Source organism: Bombyx mandarina, chromosome 12, assembly GCF_030267445.1.
Source record: "Bombyx mandarina strain Sakado chromosome 12, ASM3026744v2".
Classification (NCBI taxonomy): domain Eukaryota; kingdom Metazoa; phylum Arthropoda; class Insecta; order Lepidoptera; family Bombycidae; genus Bombyx; species Bombyx mandarina.
The window spans coordinates 6876889-6897364 of NC_143219.1; the positions used below are offsets into that span (position 1 = coordinate 6876889).

At 33.1% G+C, this 20476-nt stretch overlaps 1 protein-coding gene and 2 long non-coding RNA genes across 6 annotated transcripts; 2 read left to right on the plus strand and 1 right to left on the minus strand.

Moving 5' to 3' along the window:
- Nucleotides 1–1215: 1215 nt before the first annotated feature.
- On the plus strand, nt 1216–4655 carry LOC149501773 (uncharacterized). Its single transcript, XR_016323941.1, has 3 exons — nt 1216–1768; nt 1984–2207; nt 2690–4655. It is a non-coding gene; the product is annotated as an uncharacterized LOC149501773 (long non-coding RNA).
- A 1305-nt stretch (nt 4656–5960) lies between these two features.
- On the plus strand, nt 5961–19953 carry LOC114246206 (juvenile hormone acid O-methyltransferase-like). Of its 4 annotated transcripts, none has more exons than XM_089731587.1 (5): nt 5961–6283; nt 15180–15548; nt 15882–16053; nt 18182–18290; nt 19611–19953. In XM_089731587.1, the coding sequence occupies exons 1-5, from the start codon at nt 6252–6254 to the stop codon at nt 19769–19771; spliced, it is 843 nt and encodes a 280-aa protein (XP_089587713.1). In that variant the 5' UTR covers nt 5961–6251; the 3' UTR covers nt 19772–19953. The 4 variants fall into 4 exon arrangements, with proteins under 4 accessions (XP_089587713.1, XP_089587714.1, XP_089587715.1 ...); XM_089731588.1 differs by having other exon boundaries at nt 5972–6096; XM_089731589.1 differs by having other exon boundaries at nt 6141–6163.
- Nucleotides 7891–9015, minus strand: LOC149501774 (uncharacterized). The gene is made up of 2 exons (XR_016323942.1): nt 8736–9015; nt 7891–8407 (listed from the first exon to the last, which is right to left on the minus strand). It is a non-coding gene; the product is annotated as an uncharacterized LOC149501774 (long non-coding RNA).
- Nucleotides 19954–20476: the final 523 nt, after the last annotated feature.

Genomic DNA, 20476 nt, shown 5'->3' on the forward strand with positions numbered 1-20476 from the left:
TCGGAGCTGAGTTTCACCGGCCTCTAGTCCTAAGCCACTTGCCCGTTTGGCGTGTCCCCCGTATTTTCCGTAATTATGTAAATTAATATAAGATATCTTTCTTCCACCTTTGAATTAAATGCTTAAATAGAAATATAGTCTTTTAAATTTAATTTAATTGTTCCTAATAGCATAATCTTTTGTTCTATTAAATGATTATAGTCTAAGAGCTGTAAGAGATCGACCTTCACCCATCAGATAACTTGATGAGACTTATTTTTTATCAAATATAATTTATTAACAAACATGCCTATGATAACATGCCTATCGAAATGTTTACATAGCTATTTTTAATTGAACTAATTTTAATCAATTTTCTTTCATCACCTTGACTCTTTACATAATCGAATGACTTTTCATCTCAACTGATAGTATCTAATATACAGAATATGTCTACTTATTTCTATGCATAGCTACATACCTGGCAAGCAGATACACAAAACGGAAAAAACTAGCTTTACCTGATTCACCTTGGGGTGAATCGGGTCACATATGGGGACCATAGTTTTTCGATAGGGGTGGCACTGTGTAGTTGTTAAGGTAGGTACTTACCTTTAGGTAATTCACTTTTCAATATCTTTAATCAGTTACAAAACTCTGATGACTACATTAAACACTAAATAAAAGTCCTTTTCAATTCAACAAAATTCAATCTTGCAAAAGCATTGTGACAACCCAGATTCGTCCATATTCTGCCCCTAGTCCCTATTCACCCCAATCTACGGTACAAAGTTTTTGCTTCACGTATTAATATATATTTAGATTGTTCATAGACAGTATGTCAATACAATTTTAATGCATTTGCACGATAAAAGCAAATGTGTACTGTTAGGAACATTAATTTTATTAACTTAATTAAGTAAATAGAGCTAAAACATAATTGTAAGTAAGATTTGATTTTTTTTCAACACTATAGTCATGAAATTGCTAGGATAATTTTATTTAAATTTTAGTACCATAAACATAAATGTAAAAGTAATATAACAAACTCTATCGAAATATGATTAAAATATATTTATTTAGAGTCAATATTACTAAAGTGGACAGACTATTGACTTGTAGAATAATTCATGACTTAAATACTAGTTTCATGACTATCATAAACTTTGGTTTACTTCCGCACTGGCAAACACGCTGGGCGATGCACGTAAATACTGGCATTACAGACCAAGTCCGTCAGCTTTCTTAGCGGCCAATGCCAACACTGGCAATATCTGCGAAAATGAGAAAGCGCTCTACAAAAGAAGCAATCAGCTATAAATTTTTTTAAGGGATTTTATGACCAGGTAACTAAGACCTTTAAATCATGTCTTATATTTTAATTTATATTCATATTTTTATGAAAAATGATATTATGGAGTGAAATGAAATGAAGATGATTAATTTGAGACATTAATCAACTGGGATGAATTTTATTTCAGTCCATATTATCATTTTTCACAAAAAAAGAATATACATTATAAGACATAACTTAAAAGTCTTAGTTACCTGGTCATAAAATCACTTTAAAAAAAAGCGACTGTCCCGACATTTTGGATTTTTTTAAAACTTACAATTTACAAACTACCTCGATTGATTGTTTCTTTCCGCGACATTTAGGCTGTTGTACTTTGCTAAAACATGGTAGGGAAAGGAAGTGTAAAATGCTCAAAATGCGGCATTACATCAAAAGAATATTTTCCTTAACCTTCCATAGGTTTCCTCTTCCGTCCAAGCATCGGTCTCTGAGGTAAGTAGATCAAACATTAATATTTGGATTAATTTTAGATAAACGTCCTCCTGATTTTACAAGTTCTCACTTTTTGCACAATTCCGACCTGAATTATGCAAAAAGTGTACTTACTTAATATTATTTTGAAGATTGCTTAGAACTTTGTTTTTTAATTTAAAGTAGAACAGCTTCATACTTTATACCTGTGTACAATGAAAGCATTATTTTTTTAGGGCTAAACTTTGGGCTAAATTTTGGTTTTCCTGATGGTGATTGGACATCCAATGAATCGTTAGAAAAGTTTAACGCACAGCATAGGATGTTATGTGGCAATCATTTTGATGATTCTTCATTTACCAGCAGCAACAGGAAAAGATTTCCATCTGAAGCTCAAAGTATACTTTCCCAATTAAGAGACGAACAGTGTAGTCCATCTAAAGCAAGTCATGACATCCAAGTGAGTATTTACATAGTTTACTTTATAATCATAAAAATATTACTCAAAAAATTATAAAACAGTTACGGGCATTAAACTTCTTATCTCGTGATAATATTCCATAACAAATCAAAAAAATATTGATTTGTATCCTTTTCATATTGAAGAAAGTCTTCTCCCAAGTAAAACATATTCACTTATCCTATATAGAATAGGTAGATATGTTAGGATACACTTGGGGGAGGTAGATAATTAATTTATTCTGATGTAGTTATATCACATTGGTTATCTTGACATAGTACTTGAATTTCAAATTGTGAAAAAGAAATAAACATCACTTTTAAGAAAATATTTTTTTCCAAAATAATATTAAAACATGTAAACCTACATAGAATACATAGATCGAAAGTATTAAAGTTACCAAAAAATTTACTTTAAAGGAATTAATTTTCTAAATTTTTTATTTGAAATTTGTGATTTAATTATTTTTGTATATTTTCCAGGAACCATCAATAAGCAAAGGTATTTTGAAGGACTTGTATGTGAAAAAGTTCACTGAACTTACACCTAAAAAGCAAAAGCTGCATAAGAGATGCAGAAAAACCTATCTGAAATAATGAGGCTCTGAAGAAAGTTTAAAGGTGTTAAAAAATCCAAAAGATCTATATTAAGTGTACTAACATCAAATGAACCTACTAATGAATTATTAAAAAGCAAATTAAGTAGTTCATTTTATTTACTATTACAAAGCCAACTGAACAACGTTCCAAGAAAATTAACTGGATGGAGATGGACACTGGATGATAAAGTGTTAGCCTTAAGCATTTATAAGAAATGAGTTGACTATTATCAAAGCCGGCAATGTGACTTTTGGACAATTATTGGTAAATCAGAAAAACGAATTATTGACTTTGTATTCCATTGACAGTCACAAAACTCTTCTGAACGACATCTTAGATAAATAACAGGTTAAGTATTAACCTTTATTTAATGCAGGTTTTGAACCGTATTCTTTGAAGGAGACGATTATATTCAAATCAATCTGTATTGACATATCAATAACATTTTTTTGTCCAAATGCACAGATTGCCACCTTTGATAATAGACGACTCAAATCAAACTGTTGTTATAGATTATTAGTAGGTTATTTTGTTGATCCAATTCATATTTTATGTGAAAGTAACGAAGAGCTAGGAGATATGCCTCCTCAGTGTTCTGGTGAAATGCAAGCATGTGCTTATCTTTGCGGATTTATTGTAAAAAAGATGGCACTCAATTGTACTCTTTGTAAAAGTATTATGCTAGCAGACCAGAACACATAGGTATGTCATTTGTTTACATTGTTCAAAGAATATGATGATGTTAAATGTAGTTTAAATTACATTCAGTACAGTTTTTGTAAAATGGTTGAAAAGGCTGCAAATTTGGTAAACAATTATCTAAAAGATCACAGTCACACAGAAAAAATTAAAATGAATTTATATACTTTATTAACTGAAAATTTGGACAAAGATTGACTAAAGGGATGTGAAGAACATTACGCAGTCAATATTGAAACAATTATAAAAAGTACAATTGCTATCTGTTTAAAAAGATTTTGTAAAATAAAAAATGGAAGAAGCGTCCAAAAATCATGGAAGAGAAAAATAAATATATTGAAAAACGTTTAATATTAAGTGATGATGTATGTAAAGTGTAAATCGATTAAATATTCAACCATTTCATTAAATTATAAAAAATGCATTAATTTTATTGCAATTAACTTATATTGCAACTTAACTATTAATTGCAGTCCTAGTGGTAAAACAATTGCAGTTATCTCAGATTGATGTCAGATTATTTACAAAACATTTATGCTCAACACATTTGTAAATTTAAAACAATACTTTATTGTCAGATAATACCTTTTCTAATTCTACAAGAAACTAAAATTAGTATGTTTCGAGTTTAGGAGTCATTAATCATCAATAAATGATAGATTTTCATGTTTATAAGTCTTATAACACCCGTGTTCAGTTACTACGTAACTTCATCTAATTAGTTACGTTTCAATGACGTCCCTTTCAAGGATATTTTATATTAAAAGTTTCTCTATGTTTAAATATACTGAATTATTATAAAATAAGTAAAAAAGTCATCAAGTATGTAATTTATATATATTTATTGTTAATAAATAACGACACCATAATTTTACCACACTAAATCTTTTATATGAAACAGTCAATTACACTGTGGTAAGCCTTTTACAAATAACGTAGATTTTCTCATTAATTTATTACAGTAAAAAACTTAATTCTAATTTTAAATCTAAAATCTAATCTAAATGTAAATTTTATATCCTTTAAAATTATTCTGCCGCCACGCGCAGTGCTGTATATAATATAAATACTTTAATTGTTAATAAGAATATACATTAAGACTTTTTGTTTTTAATTATGGTAGCTTAATAAAATTGTTACCCATGTACAATCCTTGTTTTTTATTTCTCTACATGAAATTATTCCTTAATTAAATTCTCTACTTGCATGCCATTTTAAATTCTCGCGCCATACGTTAGTACCGATGGCATTAACTGGGGCGTTGGTGTAAGCATTTTTTTACTATGAAGCTGTTGTTCTTCTTCGCTAGAAGTATAGTAACCGGCAAACATCGTGAGCAAATGACCTTGGCTGCGCAGAACCGAATTTTAGATCACTTTGGTGGTGAGGGTGAGGCGCGACGGCAGGGGAAATCGTATCGAGCGCGTTATTGGTAGATCAGTCGAACCTTGCGTAAAGTACGCTTGCGTACAGTGAAAAATCTATCGTTATTAATCGTTAAGTTATATTTTATTATAATTGCTTGTTGACTTTGTTGCCATTGCTATTTGTTGAGTGTTTGTTGATTTTTTATAAAAAATACACTATGCCGCGACAAACTGGTGGAGTATTCAAAAGAAAGGGTAGAAAAATTGTGTACGACGTATATTGCTTCATTATAAAACAGGGGAAGAATGATATTATGGAAAAAGTAAAACAGACTTCGGAAGCAACAAAAAGATCAGTGAGTACTGTTAGGTGCATTATTAACGAAGCTAAAGGCTCTGGCTTGCTCATCGTGCTTGGGACTCCGGGTAAGAAAAGATCAGGGAAGAAGAAAGTTACCGGAATGGATAGTTTCGTTCAATCTGTAATAAAAAGGCTTCGAAAATTTTAAAGAAGATATACATTTTAATGGCTCGGAATGAAGTTTACGACGAATTATGAAAGAGCTAGGCTTCAGATGGAAAAAAAAAACAGAAAATAATCGGCAGCTGGTAATTGAAAAAAGTAACATTCGATTACTACGAATCGAATATCTTCAAAAAATAATTAATTATAGACAAAAAAGAAGATCGAACCGACCGAGTCGTAAACTACACCGATGAGCCCTATGTCGACTTAACACGATGATGGCGACTCGGGTGATGAAAACAGTGATGATGATAATGGTCAAGATTATGATAACGAAAAAAAAATTACAAATACCAGCTTCGCTTCAACTGAACGAAGACCTGGCAACAGCTCTAGTTTTGACTTAATAGAAGGAATATCTATTTTACCCCAAGATTAAATTATTACAATTATTAACCTATATTTTTTGTTGATGTTCTAATAAATATATAAATAAATACATATGTTGATTTTAATAATTTAATTGCATTATGACGCAGAGTAAATAATATTTTTGCACGTGAGTGTACCATGCGCAAACTTACCCCCACTACGTCAACAAATGCTCAAGAAGTTTGCCGGCTATTATAATAGTGTTCTGTGTTACAGACTGAGGGACGGCAGAAGCCGGACTTTTTCTTGAAGTGTACCGGATAAAGCAATTTATATACACTAAATAACGTGATTCCTAGGTGAAATTGTAGTCCCACCTCGACCAGGTATCCGTCATACATACGTTCATATACACGTATATAATCAAAGGGAATCTCCAACATTTAAAAAAAGGTGAAATTGTAGTAATAAAGGAAATATAAGTAGACTGTGTTTGGACTTTTCGGCGAAAGCCAAAAGTCCAGGAGTGGGATCATCAAGGATGTATAAAATTTCCTTAATCGTCCACGAAATGTAAGTTTTTATTTATTTATTGCTTAGGTGGGTGGATGAGCTCAAGGCCCACCTGATTAGTGGTTACCGGAGCCCATAGACATGTTATTCCTTCACCGTGGAAGTCAATCGTGAACATTTCTTAAGTACGTAGGTATTTCATTAGAAAAATGATACTTCTCTATGGGATCCGAATATTGTTGTATCGCGAGATACGATGCACCGGACGTTTTATCCTTTAGGCCACGACGACCTACGAAGTAAAGATGATTTTTTTTTTTCTTTTCCTTGAAAGTCCTGGACCAAGCAATATCAACATCCAAATAATAGAAAGTTTCGATTACTGCTTTTCGTCATTGTTTTTTTTGTTGCCGACATATATATTTTTTCTTTTTCATTTTTACCTTCATGTCTTTTTATTACTACTAGTGGTCCCGCAGTAGTCGAAATTAATCAAATGAAATTTTATGTTTAAACATTGTTATGGTTCTTTTGTCAAATACTATTATACTTATATAATATAATCACAGATTTCGCCAAAACTACACTATACATACCTGCCGTGCGGGTGGGGATCCGGCGATTTCCTCCTGTGGAAAAAAAAAAAAATACATAAATAATAATAAAGACAAACAATATTCATCTATTCTCAATTTCACCACAGACTTTAAACACTAACAAAAGTTTGACAATGGGGTTGGCCGGTTAAAGCTTTTCTCAGATGTCGCCAGCGTAGCTTGTTCCCTTGTCACAGAGAGCCGCCATTTTGTGTGTTTTGCGTTCGTGATATTTCGGCATTTTGTGACTTTGATACGGTTCTTATTACTTTCTAAGTAGTGCTAAACAGTTTTACAACATGTATTCCAACTGGATAGTTAAAGAATTAAAGGAGGAGTTGAGAAAACGTGGTGCATCTTTACGAGGAAAAAAGGTGGATTTTGTCGAAAGGTACAATGTTGATGTTTTATTTTAACTTAGAAAACTTCTCTCAAACTGTTTCCGGTAGATATTATTATAATAATATTAAATGGTGTACCTTAAGAACTTTATTCCTTGTAGCATGTGCAAAAAGAATTGCTCACATTACACACATTACCTACCAACTAATGTATTATTTTATTTTTTTCAGATTAGAGCCATATGACCAAAATTTTAATTTTGAAACAAAATTAAAAAATAGCTCTAGCAAATATATATGATTTGCTAGTGGAGCCATGTGGCATTTTCATTAGCCAAGAGCGCCCATATCTTGCTGCATCTCCTGATGGTGTGTCGGGCGAAGAAACTATAATTGAAGTGAAATGTCCATACGCTAGCAGAAAACATGAAATAAATATAACAACGGTGCCTTACTTAGAACAATGTAACGGGATATTGTCTCTAAAAAAAACCTGCACATATTATTATCAAATCCAAGGGCAGTTATACTGCTCAGGCAAAACATACTGCAACTTGGTTATTTACACCTACAAGGACATCAAAGTGATTTATGTTGAAAAAGACAATAATTTTATAAATAATATGATAAATAAATGAGATATCTTTTATGAAAATATTTTCAAAGAAGCATTGTATGAAAAATATCTGTATTATAACTATACACACTTGTCGAAATAAATAATCAGGAATATTTTAAATTATTTTTATTGACAATTCCTTCTCTAAAATTACATAACATTACACATATGAAATATATAATAAGCTTAATTAGTAACATTCAAAATTGATCTTCTATTGATATGCCGACCACTCTACTCCAGCAATACCTTATATCAATGACATTGGCATAAGTGTGATTAAAACTAATGAAAACTTAGATGCTGTTTCCAACCCGGTGTAGTATTGCACTGTCTCATCGTCTGCAAGTAATAGCTCTGTAGAGAACAATCTTAATATATTGGATGTTTGAGTTCCAATAGTAATATGATGCCTTGTAATTGTTTCATCTATACTAGAGTTATTATTTTCTATTAGAATTTCTTGAGAGACATTTGAATCAAAATGCACATTGCTGTGTTCTTCAAAGGGTACGAGTTTGTAACCTTTGTTCTCTATTTTTTGTTTCTTCAGAAACTGGTTTCATATTCCATGAAAATATAGATGGTACAGCACCTTTCTTCAGATATTTATGTTAATGTTTGACACCTACAACACAAAGAAAAACATTTAAATATACTATCACAAGGACACCTGACCATGGTTCAAAATATTTATTATTACAATGGATGCAGCGATTTAGATAGAACTTTCAATAGTAACAGCTGATAATGAACAACAGCTCATGAGGAATGCGTTTCCTCCAGTCTGATTTTGTGTTTGTTAAAAGGTTCCTTAGAACATAAATCTACTTGCAAAATATGTTAGCAACGAATAGTGTGCCTAACTAATTATTATTGGATTTTTTTAATAAGAGAACAAAGATGTGTGCTACACCTAGTCATGCATTATAAATATTTGACAGAAAGAAACATACCTGTGTATTTACTAATGTTTTCATAGTCAGATTTTACAAAGTGTTTACGACATAACCTCGAACTTTTTGTGGGAGTACTTTTTTCGCGTCAAATGGCCTTTAACCACAGTCTTCCAATTTTCTTGACCTTCGGAATTGATGTACTCCAATTTCTGAGCATATTGGCACAAAACAACGCGTCATTGTGCTTAAAATAATTTTTAATCAAAAATTCCAATACAAATATTGAATGTTATGGGAACAATGCACACAAGCGCCACTTTGACAGTTGCCAACCCCATTGACAATAAACAAAGAGTATAATATAAATATTATTTATATGTGTTGTGTTAAATACATGGTAGTGTTTGTAATGTTTTCTTTATTTATTTAATGTATCTTTTATGCCTTATTTAAAAAAAAAATATTATCATTGCGCACTTCTTCTCTATATTCTCTATAAGTGTGAAAAATTTCATACTCCTCCGTCCGCGCAATTTTTGTAAAAAGGGATACAAAGTTTTTGCTTCACGTATTAATATATTACTATTATTATTGTCTTTATTTCTGCTCTGTCTTTCCTGAGAAACTAAAATAGTAGTACCAGCAAAATTGCTTAGATATACGTACATATGTATATCTGCTACTTTGGAATTCCAAAAAAAAAGCATCTTAATGGATTATAAATTGTTAAATTAAATGGAAAATAATTAGGCGTAAACCGAGGGTGTACTTATTTGGTCCGAGGTCCAGCATCAAATATCTATATTGGAATTTCGTATGGTCCGAGATAGAGGGTCGAAATTTCCTAATGTCCGAGGTTGAAGGTTGGAATTTCATACTGTCCTAGGTCGTCCGAATGACCGTATAGTTGAAGTGGAGGAGGGTGGAGGGCTACAGGTAGCTTAATCCTCAGAGCCTGGACAGGTCCTTAAATATTTTAGGTCAGTTAAAATTGGAAACTCCAAGGGTACAATAGGTCTGACAGAAATTCATATTTATCCAATAACAAACTTACGAATTCTACAGCGGGTATCAGAATTTCAATTACTTATCTACGTTCAAAACCAATGAAAACTGGATCATTAATAGCTCTACTGACAAAACAAAAAAACTGGTCTTGGAATGATACGTTTCAAATTGAATAAATAAATCAGACTAATGCTAATGGCATACTTTTAAAATGTCACTTGCATTTAGGGAAATAGTGATTTGCGAAAACGACGCAAAATTACTAATCACAGCCATAGTTGAGTTCTTGATGTCTTGAATATTACTCGATCGATGAGATAGCTGTGGTTGGTAAAGTGTAGAAATTTCGTAGACATGTTTGTCGTACATGGTATGTCAAGGCATTCCGTTCTGAAAGAACACTCGCTCACTTAAAAACCGGATATAGTTAATGAAAACCTCTATCGGATCGGTTAATGTTGCGGAGAATATTCAAAAATTATAAACTAAAAGCTCTTAACACACGGCAACAGTTATTCTAGTGAATTAATTACGAACAGTTCCCGTTTATTGCGAGATAAGTCTCTTATTACGTCAACGAGTCGGTACGAAGCGACGGACAATAATACTATTTGTTACCCGTCCACTTTGATAAAGCGGCACGACACGAGAACCCTCTCATCGTGGCCGCCGGTAACTACATTCCCGATCCCGCGGAAAGAATGGAAAGCAGTCGACGTCGCCCCAAACTCGTCATTTCGGATCCTCCCGATCCACTAACGGTGCTCCACTATCAGTGGGTCGCGTTTCCGATCCGTTGGTAGATTATGCGGAGCACGGCTCTTGCTAGGGTTCGTGTTAGCAACGTCGTCAGGTTTGAGCCCCGTGAGCTCACCTCCTAGCTAAGGCTAGCAGCTTAGGTAGGAAAAAAAAAAATGTTACCTGGCGATTGCAACTTCGTAATCGCCGTTATATTAATAAAATAACGACCCCGTGCAACTTCAAAGTCTCTCATGTTCTGGTTGTAAAGTCTAACAGGATTTTTCGATTACGAAATGGCACTTCATGCTTGTAGGGCACCTGTCGATACAATACCACCTGATGATGACACTATACGTTATAATGCACATCTACCGTCCGAGTAACGTGTATTCCTTTAAACAGTAACTGAGAAATATAAGGATTGCCTCTCAAGTGGTTTGTTTTACAAACTCAATTGCAATGAGTAGTTTACAGATTGTATCGGATTTTTTGCTCCGAGAGGGAATTAGAGGCATGGCACAAGTCATTCTAAGCAGTGGGATAGTTAGATATTTTCTTCAGCCTACCAAGCTATTCTAGGTAAAAAACTACAGTGTCTAGATCATCGCGCCCTAAATAATAAGACAGAAAAGAATAACTACCCTTTACTTAAAATTGAGGACTTACTGAACTGGCTAGCTGGAATTACGATATTCACATTCTTAGATCTATCTACAACCAAATACCGAGATAACGTCGCAAAACCTTATTATTGACTCCACACTATCAATTACAATATAATCCGATGCTATTGGATTGGAAAATGTACGTCGGTATTTATAAGTACTACAAACACGATACTGGCGGAAGTCAGAATCGTATATGTTTTTATTGATATGGATGATAACTGACGAATAATTTTGAAGAATTAATGATTTGATTAAGGGAAGTACTTTTGCGAGAATTGCTTTGAAAATAGCAAATGTATCTTTTTCCTCGAGGTTTTAGGTTAGTGCAAATTGCTGTCGAGCGTGTTCCAGAAAGACCGAAGCGATGTCTAATTTGTGTTAAGCTCAAAAACAACATGAACTACGTTAATCAGTTGGTATTATTGTTGCGTTTTTCAGAAGATATATCAAAACTACGCATTGGTTGTTGTGCTACTAACATAACTTCTTAAGAAGGACCAAGAGTGGATATGGAACGAACGTAGAGAAAAATCCTTTTCACAAATCAGGGAGTTGCCGTATATAAACAGTTCTTGTCTGCTTTGTATAATCCGCTGGCGGAGACTGAACTATATAAAGACGTTATGTAAATGTGGCTTAGCTGATATTCTAAATACTTCAACGTAACGGTAAAGGCATCCTATAGCAAGTGTCATATTTTAGTCGAAAAATCACGCCAGGTGATACCACTTCTTTTAAATCGAAACCTTGACTATAATAACGTCATTAAGCCGATTTAGTATCTCTCTTTTCGGTAGGTATATGTTTTATTGTACTGACTGATTGTGATGGTGTTCGAGCGACACTTATAAAAAGGGACTTGGTATCTTTTATAGCAAGGCTTTGGAATCGACTTTCAGAATTTGATAGAAATGATTTAGAATGAGTTTCAGATTTAGAGTGATTTAGAACAAGCCACCATGGGGTAAATGTAAAGGAGAACTGCGTCTCATTGAAAAGCTTGGTTTCACACCACCACGCAGTCCATTTAGGAAATTTTGTCAGGACCTAAGCAGGTAGATATTTTGAAAAATTTATAAACATTACTCCAGTCAAAAATATGAAATCGGCAACTACAATCAAAGTTTTGAAAGAACGCATTGGTTTCTGCGGAATTCTCATGACTTGTGCAAGTGTAGTGTTTGCCCGCGCGGCCCGCATACACGTAAACTCTCTCCAAGTTATCCAATCCCGTTTCTGCAAGATAGCCATCGGAGCACCATGGTACGTGAGGAATGTCGATCTTCACGACGATCTAAATTTTGAATCGATACGTAAGTATCGACCTTACCTTAAGATAGCATTAGAACACTACTTTGACAAAGTGGCGCGACTTGATAGCCCACTTACCGTGACCGCCGCTAATTTCTTATCTGACCCAGCCCACAGGGCAATGCAAAGCCGTCGTCACCCGAAACAGGTTTTGTCAAATCCCCCCGATCCACTCTCGGTGTTTTTAGGCACTTCAAGCAGCGGTCACCGTCCTCGTGGAACTTTCTATACTCTATGCCAGGGGTCGGCAACCTGTTTGTCCTTAAGGGCGCAATACTAAATTTGAAAATCACCTTTTTTTTTTTTTTTTTTTTTTTTTTTTTTTTTTTTTTTTTTTTTTTTTTTTTTTTTTTTTTTTTTTTTTTTTTTTTTTTTTTTTTTTTTTTTTTTTGTCAGTAGGAAATCGCCGGACTTCCGCCCTTTTCTGGGGATACTGGGCGGGGTATGTCAGAGTCGAACTGACTAAAACCTCCTGTCGCTCAACAACCAACGTCCAAACCTCGCATGAGACAGAACTCATGACAAGGCAAAGGGGGGAAAGTGAAGCGTTTAGTGCGGAGCACATCTCTCCCATCACCCTCCCCCTCGGGACGCCGGACTGGCGGTCGTCGGCGCCACGACCACCAGCCCTCTCGGTCGGCAGACTGTCCGATTGAAAATCACCTAGGGTGCATATTTTGCAGATAATCAACAGGTATAAATAGGCATTAAAAAAACAGATTTTTTATAACTTTTATTTTGTTGGTGTCATACATAATGATACATATAATTCAGTGTGAAACTTTGGTGTCCATATTTTCAGGTAATTTCTTATAATTGGGGATATATTTAGAGTTCCCGGTCCTTAAACAATTATCTAAATGTGAGTCATTAAGCTTTGTTCGGTATTGAAAGAAAATAATTATTTCGAATTACTTGGTAGTTTTAAATGCACAGTCTACGCGTTATCTATTCGAAATACGATCACACACTAACAAAAAATACGTGCGTGCTATTAGATACGCTCAAGGTTGGCAAACTGCTAATCTATGCACAATCCTAAACTCAACTGACTACTTGCTGTATATTACCGTTTGACAAGAGTAAGTAAATCGCTCTGGCTATCATACATTTACATTAGTTCAGCGAGGGCGCCTTAAAAATAGATCGTGGGCGCCATGGCGCCCGCGGGCACCGCGTTGCCTACCCCTGCTCAGGCCTGCTCTATGCAGTCTTACGTTAGAGTATTATTGGAAAAATACATAATATATGATATATAATTTTTTTTAAATGTTTTTTCTACGAAATTAAATCTTAAGGATCTCTAAAACGCGTTATAAATACGACCCCCCGTTGACTCAGAGCGTATTGTGTGGAATATACTCATTATGGTTGGACAAAATACATTCGACAACGGAAATTCGCACAGGTATTTTAATATAGAATTTTATTAACGCATGGTTAAATTAACGTTAAAAAGAAAACATATTATTTCCCGCGATGCGGAGAATCTAAATCATAAAAAAAAATTGTTATCTATTTTATTACACGCTTTATATTAGCTTCACTTGTATGTATGTTTGTAACTGACTCCTCTAGATGGGATTTTGACCCACTTTAAACGGCCAGATTTCATTCAAACTTTGTGGATTTATTGAGGACCGATGACAATACACTAATTTGATAAGGTTATTCCATTATTCAATTTGCAAAATAATATTTTTGCCAATTTTTATAATTTTTATCTATAGTCGATAAGGCAGGAATTGATGTTAAAGTACTTAATAGTTTTCAAAATACGCTTTTATAGCAAATTTAACTAAATAATGAAAAATAAATAATAGTTAATAAAAACTAAAAAACACGCTTTACACTATTTTATACTTTACACTACTTTACACTATTTTCAATTCAAATTTATTAAAATTTATTTTCTATTTTTTAGTTGAATTTTATATAAAGCGTGTTTTTCGTTTTTTTAGACTATTTATTAGTCTAGTCAACAAGTGCCTTTTTTTAAATTATAAATATTGGTCCTACAGTTCCGGGACGCTTAAATACTTCCAATCAATATGAAATTTGTTTAACCGCGATAGATCATTTAGTTCAAAAGTTACACAGTTTTGTGTACACCAGAGTCACAGTAGTGAACAAAAATTAAAAAAATTCCACGAACAAAAAAAATAAGAAAAGTATAGCTTTTTTTTAATATTTTTCCCTCGATAAAATTAAGCATAGATTCCCTCATTTCGATATGTGCACATTATAAAGAATCACAATGTAGATATAAATTATTGAGAATGCATTGAGTGTTCTTAAGCCACCGTACTTGAGGTGGAGCGAGTCAAGTAGGCAATATGTCAATAATGTTTTCCATTATTATTTTTAAATCTTTGGCTCGTCTATCAACATAGTTTAGTAAACACTTTTTAAAGATTGTATCTATCAAGACTTCATAAAATAATATTTTAGAATAGTATATTCCTTGACAACTGGGAATGTGAACTTTATAACTTGCGCGCGAACTTCCTTTTCTGTGTTTTGCCTTTTATAAAAAATTTAAAAGATCTACAATATATTATTGCACATTTCTATTTAAATTGTAAAGAAATAATTTGAGGTTTCTGAAGTCATGTGAAGTAAAACGGGTTCGAAGGTGTTCATGGTAGCAATATGCTTGCAATGTTTAATATTGTTAATGGGCGATCTTTTTTTTTTGTCTTTCTTGACAGAAAGACTTAACTTACTAAAAATAATTTAGATTGTATCTTCGAAAATTCTATTTCATTCTCAGGATTTTCATGAACGACGATGCAGAGTTATACGAAAAGAGTAACAGTATTCAGAGGCAGGATGCAGCTGACACTTTAAATGAGTATTCGTCAAGATTAAACTGGAAAGAAACGGGAGAAAGTATATTAGACATAGGATGTGGCGATGGAAGTGTCACTGATATCCTGAGATCATACTTACCAAAAAGTAGAAAGATTTTGTTGGGCTGCGATATCAGTGAGAGAATGGTCAAGCACGCCGAAGGGCGTTACGGAAATAAGACGACAGCATTTACTGTACTTAATATAGAAGATGATATTCCCGATGAGCTGAAAGGAAAATTCGATCATGTTTTCTCATTTTACGCATTACATTGGATGCAGAATCAGGAGTGAGTCTTATGCGTGTACTATTTTTATGGTTGAAGCCAGTTCAAAGTAATCAGTCTTTCTTTCCATACTGAGAAACTTAGCCACAGATTTGAACAGAATTTAAGTACTTCCGTCAAAATTAAAATGTATTCGAAAGTTTGGTGATGTGGGATATGGTAAACAAATGGGTGTGGAGTTCATACTTATTCGGTCTATTTCTGCCACTCACCGGTAATGTTTTCCTCGAGCAAATAGCAATTTGCGTTCATACTGTTAGATGCACTGCATTGCGTCATCAATCTATTATCCGATAATATATTAGTAGAATAATATTCTGCTGTTTTTTCTTTCAGAAAAGGATTTACAAATATTCATAATCTGATGCGTGATGACGGAGAATGCCTTTTAACCTTTCTCGCATATTCGCCAATATATAGTATGTTTGAAGGACTCAAAGACACACCTAAATGGACTGCATGGCTTAAGGATATCAATCTATTTCTTTCGCCTTATCATGATTGCATGGTAATAACCTTAAATCAACAATAATAACAACTGTTTTTCTTTAAGTTTTACAGCGTTGTTCTATCTGTTCTAATATGAAGAAAATAAATTACTAAGAGTTTACCGCAATAAATAGTTGGTTACAGTGCATTATTTTATTACATTATTTTATTATGACGATTTTATTAGCTTCAGACGTATGTATGTTAGTAGGTATGTAACGGAATGTTTTGACATAATATTGATCCCCTTCAAAACGTCGGATTAACTCAAAATTTGGCATATTTATTATGGACCGATGACATTCAATATTAAAAAAAAAAGAAGAAAATTTGAAATTCACCTAAAAATGAAAAAAAAATAGAAAATCCAACTAAAAAATAGATTTTTTTTTTAATAAATTTAATTTAAAAAGTGTAAGAAAAAAATCTAAATTGTGTAAGAAAAAAGATTTTTTCTAAAAGCGTTTTTTTTTTGTTTTTTTAAACTATTATTTATTTTTTGTTAAATGTTTATCGCTCGTAAACAAACATGAATTAAAACATCAATGCGTCACGCAGCTTAAGACACAACGTCGAAGTCTCTCATTCTTCAAAGCGAGATGCGTGATTATTTCACCGCCGAAATAGCCTCAGCCTCCTGTTACCAGCACTTATACAGGTTCTTTTTATTATACCTACGTCGTTATTCTTTAATTGTCGAAGTTACTCTTGAACTCCAAAGAAGTACCTATTTCTTTAGAAAACTAGGTTTCCAGTATCAATGCAGGATTTTAATACCTGTATTGTTACTTCATTTGATACGGATAGACATAATATTTTCTCCTATAAGCTACGATGAATTCAGATTTATTAACTGTTTTGTAATTATTTTTTCCTGGTGGCTTAAAGATTTAAATCAATTTGTTTCGCATTATCATGATAGTATGGTAATAATATTTTTATTTTAAATATATTAATAACTAGCTGTACTCGCCCGCTTCACTGCGCATTTAAAATTAACATTATTATTTACAATCATATAAAAATTAGCCTATCCATTAATTACATGTATTTTCTACACGGATACCAAGTTTCAAGTCAATCGGATGCATGGTTCAGTAGTTATAACGGAACATCTGTAAAAACCACTGTAGATTTATATATTAGTATGTGGTAATATATCGATGATTAGTATAGATAATATTTTTATTTTAAACTAGCTGACCCGGCGAACTTTATTCCGCCTTAGAGGCGGCAATAAATGAGCAGACTTTTGATTTTATCAAGATAATTTTTTTATTTGGATAATTAATGTAAATTAAAAAAAGCAAAAGTTTCAATGATTCTTTATTGGTCATTTATTTTAGTTGTAATTATTATTATTATATTTTTATTTCACTCGCAATGTTTCAAATTATAGCTGCATTACGGCTTCGTCGGGAAAAAATTGATCGTGTTGATCGCGGCATGGCTTTCTTAATAATTATCTCGGCAAAATAAGCTAATAGAAATTCGGAACAAACACATCAACCGGTCAACTTCAAAACTATACTACAAATAACCATAGACTACATTACGTTTAGCTGTCAGTTACGTTTTGTCATTCCATATCAGTTGCGTTTTGTTATACCACGTTTTATGTCACGTCCCACGGGAACATGATAAAAAGTATCCTATGTCCATCTCCTGGTTCTAAGCTACCTCCCCACTAATTTTCAGCCAAATTAGTTCAGCCCTTCTTGAGTTATAAATAGTGTAACTAACACGACTTTCTTTTATATATATAGATATATTAATGTCATTGTATTCACGAATGGCTTCTGCTATGGAAGCATTGCCTTGTGTAGTAAAATAAAATACGGGGATTTAAATAATTGAAAATAAATGTTACAAGCTTATTGCTCATTTCAAAAATGTTCGGTAGCTACTAAGTTCATATTATTGAATTTTGATTAAAAAAAGGCTTTCTGATACTTAGTTTTGTCTTTAATATGAATGTCCCACGTGCGACTATGTTGGAATATCGTTGACACATCGATAGGCGGAGAGGAGAAAATTATTACCAGACTGATTAGTACCATTTACTGGAAAAACTAAAATGTCTTAATTCAATCGCTGTATTCTTTTGTCGTATGAACTACATAATTAATTACTTACATTGGTTTCAGGAACCGGATCGTGTTATTGAAAAACTGTTTAAGAAAATTGGCTTTCGATTCATAGATGTTCGTTCCAGACAAAAGAAATTTGTATACAACAAGATATCCGATTTCAAAAGTAGGTTGAAACTTGTTTGCTAGAATTTTTGTAGTTGAAATTATTTTGTTATAAATTATGTTTTTTGTGATGTTACTATGTTTATAACATCTGTTGGTTACTTCATCTAAATAAACATACATGATAATATGTATGTACATGTAAATTGTAAGTTAGTAATTAATTAATTATGTAATCCATAATAAGCAAAAATGTTTTTATTTTTCCAAACGAAAATTAGAAACATGCCAAATCAATAGTTTTAGTAAGTATTTATATGGGAGGATTTATATCGGTAATGAAAATATGTTTTTCATTACCGATATAAATCGAAAACGAAATCAATTTAGTGCTCCCTCCGTGAGATGTTATGTCGAAATATCGATTTTTCTGGAATACTTTGCTAAGCAGGATTCCATTTTCCATCCAAGCGTAATTAAGCAGGATATCGGTGAATGCGAACAAACCCACAGGCGCAGAACAAACCGCGTCAACAACACCAGAAGTAGAATATTTATGTTAAGTAGTGTCCGGAGCTCGTAGACACCACAACGTGAAATCCATCCCTCACCTTGAGACATGAAGTCGATGTTTAAATTGTATTGTGTTACGGCTGATCCACTTTTCAAACGAAGAAGAAGAAGTACGGTGGTAACTACTCCATTGTAATGATACTTCTTCAAACATTGTACAAATGACGATTGATTTTATCATTTCTAAAATTCTGAGTAGTAGTTACTTTACAGATTTTAGAGTCATTGGCTGCGAAATAAGCACGAGATTAAACTACATTTTTATCGCTATTTAATAATTTGTGAAATCTGGATATTTGTTTTTGTTACATCTATGATACACAGGTTAAGTTTTTTAGGGTTTTGTTAGTGTACTATGATAGAAAGCCGGCCACCGTCCTCGCCGAACACGTCGCTTGCGACGAAGGGCTCGACGAGTAAATTAACCCATAGACAGCCCACTGAGTTTCTCGCCGGATCTTCTCAGTGGGTCGCGTTTCCGATCCGGTGGTAGATTCTGCGAAGCACTGCTCTTGCTGGGGCCAGTGTTAGCAACACTCCGGTTTGAGCCCCGTCAGCTTACCTACACGTCAAGGAGAAGTTGAAATAGCCTCTCAGGCTATCAGCATAGATAGGAAAAAAATGATAGAAAACTCGCATTGTAACAGCTGAGCTAACTTTTTAAATGTTTGTTTGAAAACAAATTAACAATAGATGCAATTTCAATCAGGTATTATGATTTAACAATTAACACAGACGTGCATTTGGATTTATTTATTTTGTTGTGTTGTAATCATGTAAAATTAAACACTAACTTTTTTCATTCCAGATACAGTTTTAGCCATAAGTCCTTTCAAAATCCCGGAACATATGCTAGAAGAATTTTGGGACGACCTAGCGGAAGTGGGAGTAGGGATGCGAATAATTGATAAAAAAAATGATACCGTTAATTTGATATATAGTTTGCTTATAGTACATAGTAGAAAATAATTTCTGAATTAAGTGAATTTTGAACTCTAATATAGTCAAAGTTAACTTCTAGGGTTAAAAAAAAATGAGTTTTTGTATGATTACGAGCTTTTTAAGTAACGGCTAAATATAAAATAGGTAACAATGTTTAAAATGAATTTATCACGACGATTTTTTTAATATATAATACTTCAAGAAAAGTTTCCCCTAGTTTCATTTATCATAAAATTTACATTTAAAATCTTACCATGTTAATGGATTTTTTCTTTCGAGCACATGCCTTCCTCAGCATCGACGTATTTCGACGACAATATTTCACAATTATTGATAGTACCCTAAAACGAAATTTATCTCTTCTCCTATGCTATGTTTATATATGTAGAGTTAATTATACATAATATTGACACAAAGGGCTATAAGTTGATTTTATTAAAATTTAAGAGCATTTTTTATATAAAAAAAAATCAATACCAAACTCTGAATACGTTTTTCTTCATGTCCCTTGTTTATTATTCTGTGTATTGATGGTATGTATGAGGCATGTATCAGTTACATATTATCCTTGGTATTGAGGCGGCATGTAGTGTCTATCGGGAATAGGCGTTGTCTCCTCGTCGTAGTCCGGCGGACTGGGTAGATGATTTAGTTTGTCCATCAGCCATTTCAAAGCGTACACAAAAAGACTACCCGCGGAGAAACTTCGAAAAAAAGTAAATTAACAGCTAA

Coding starts and splice junctions, on each gene's coding strand:
- LOC114246206 (XM_028178644.2), top strand. CDS start 13,774: ATGGTTGGACAAAATACATTCGACAACGGAAATTCGCACAG. Junction 15,549..15,881: donor CATTGGATGCAGAATCAGGA/GTGAGTCTTATG, acceptor TTTTTCTTTCAG/AAAAGGATTTACAAATATTC. Junction 16,054..18,181: donor CGCCTTATCATGATTGCATG/GTAATAACCTTA, acceptor CATTGGTTTCAG/GAACCGGATCGTGTTATTGA.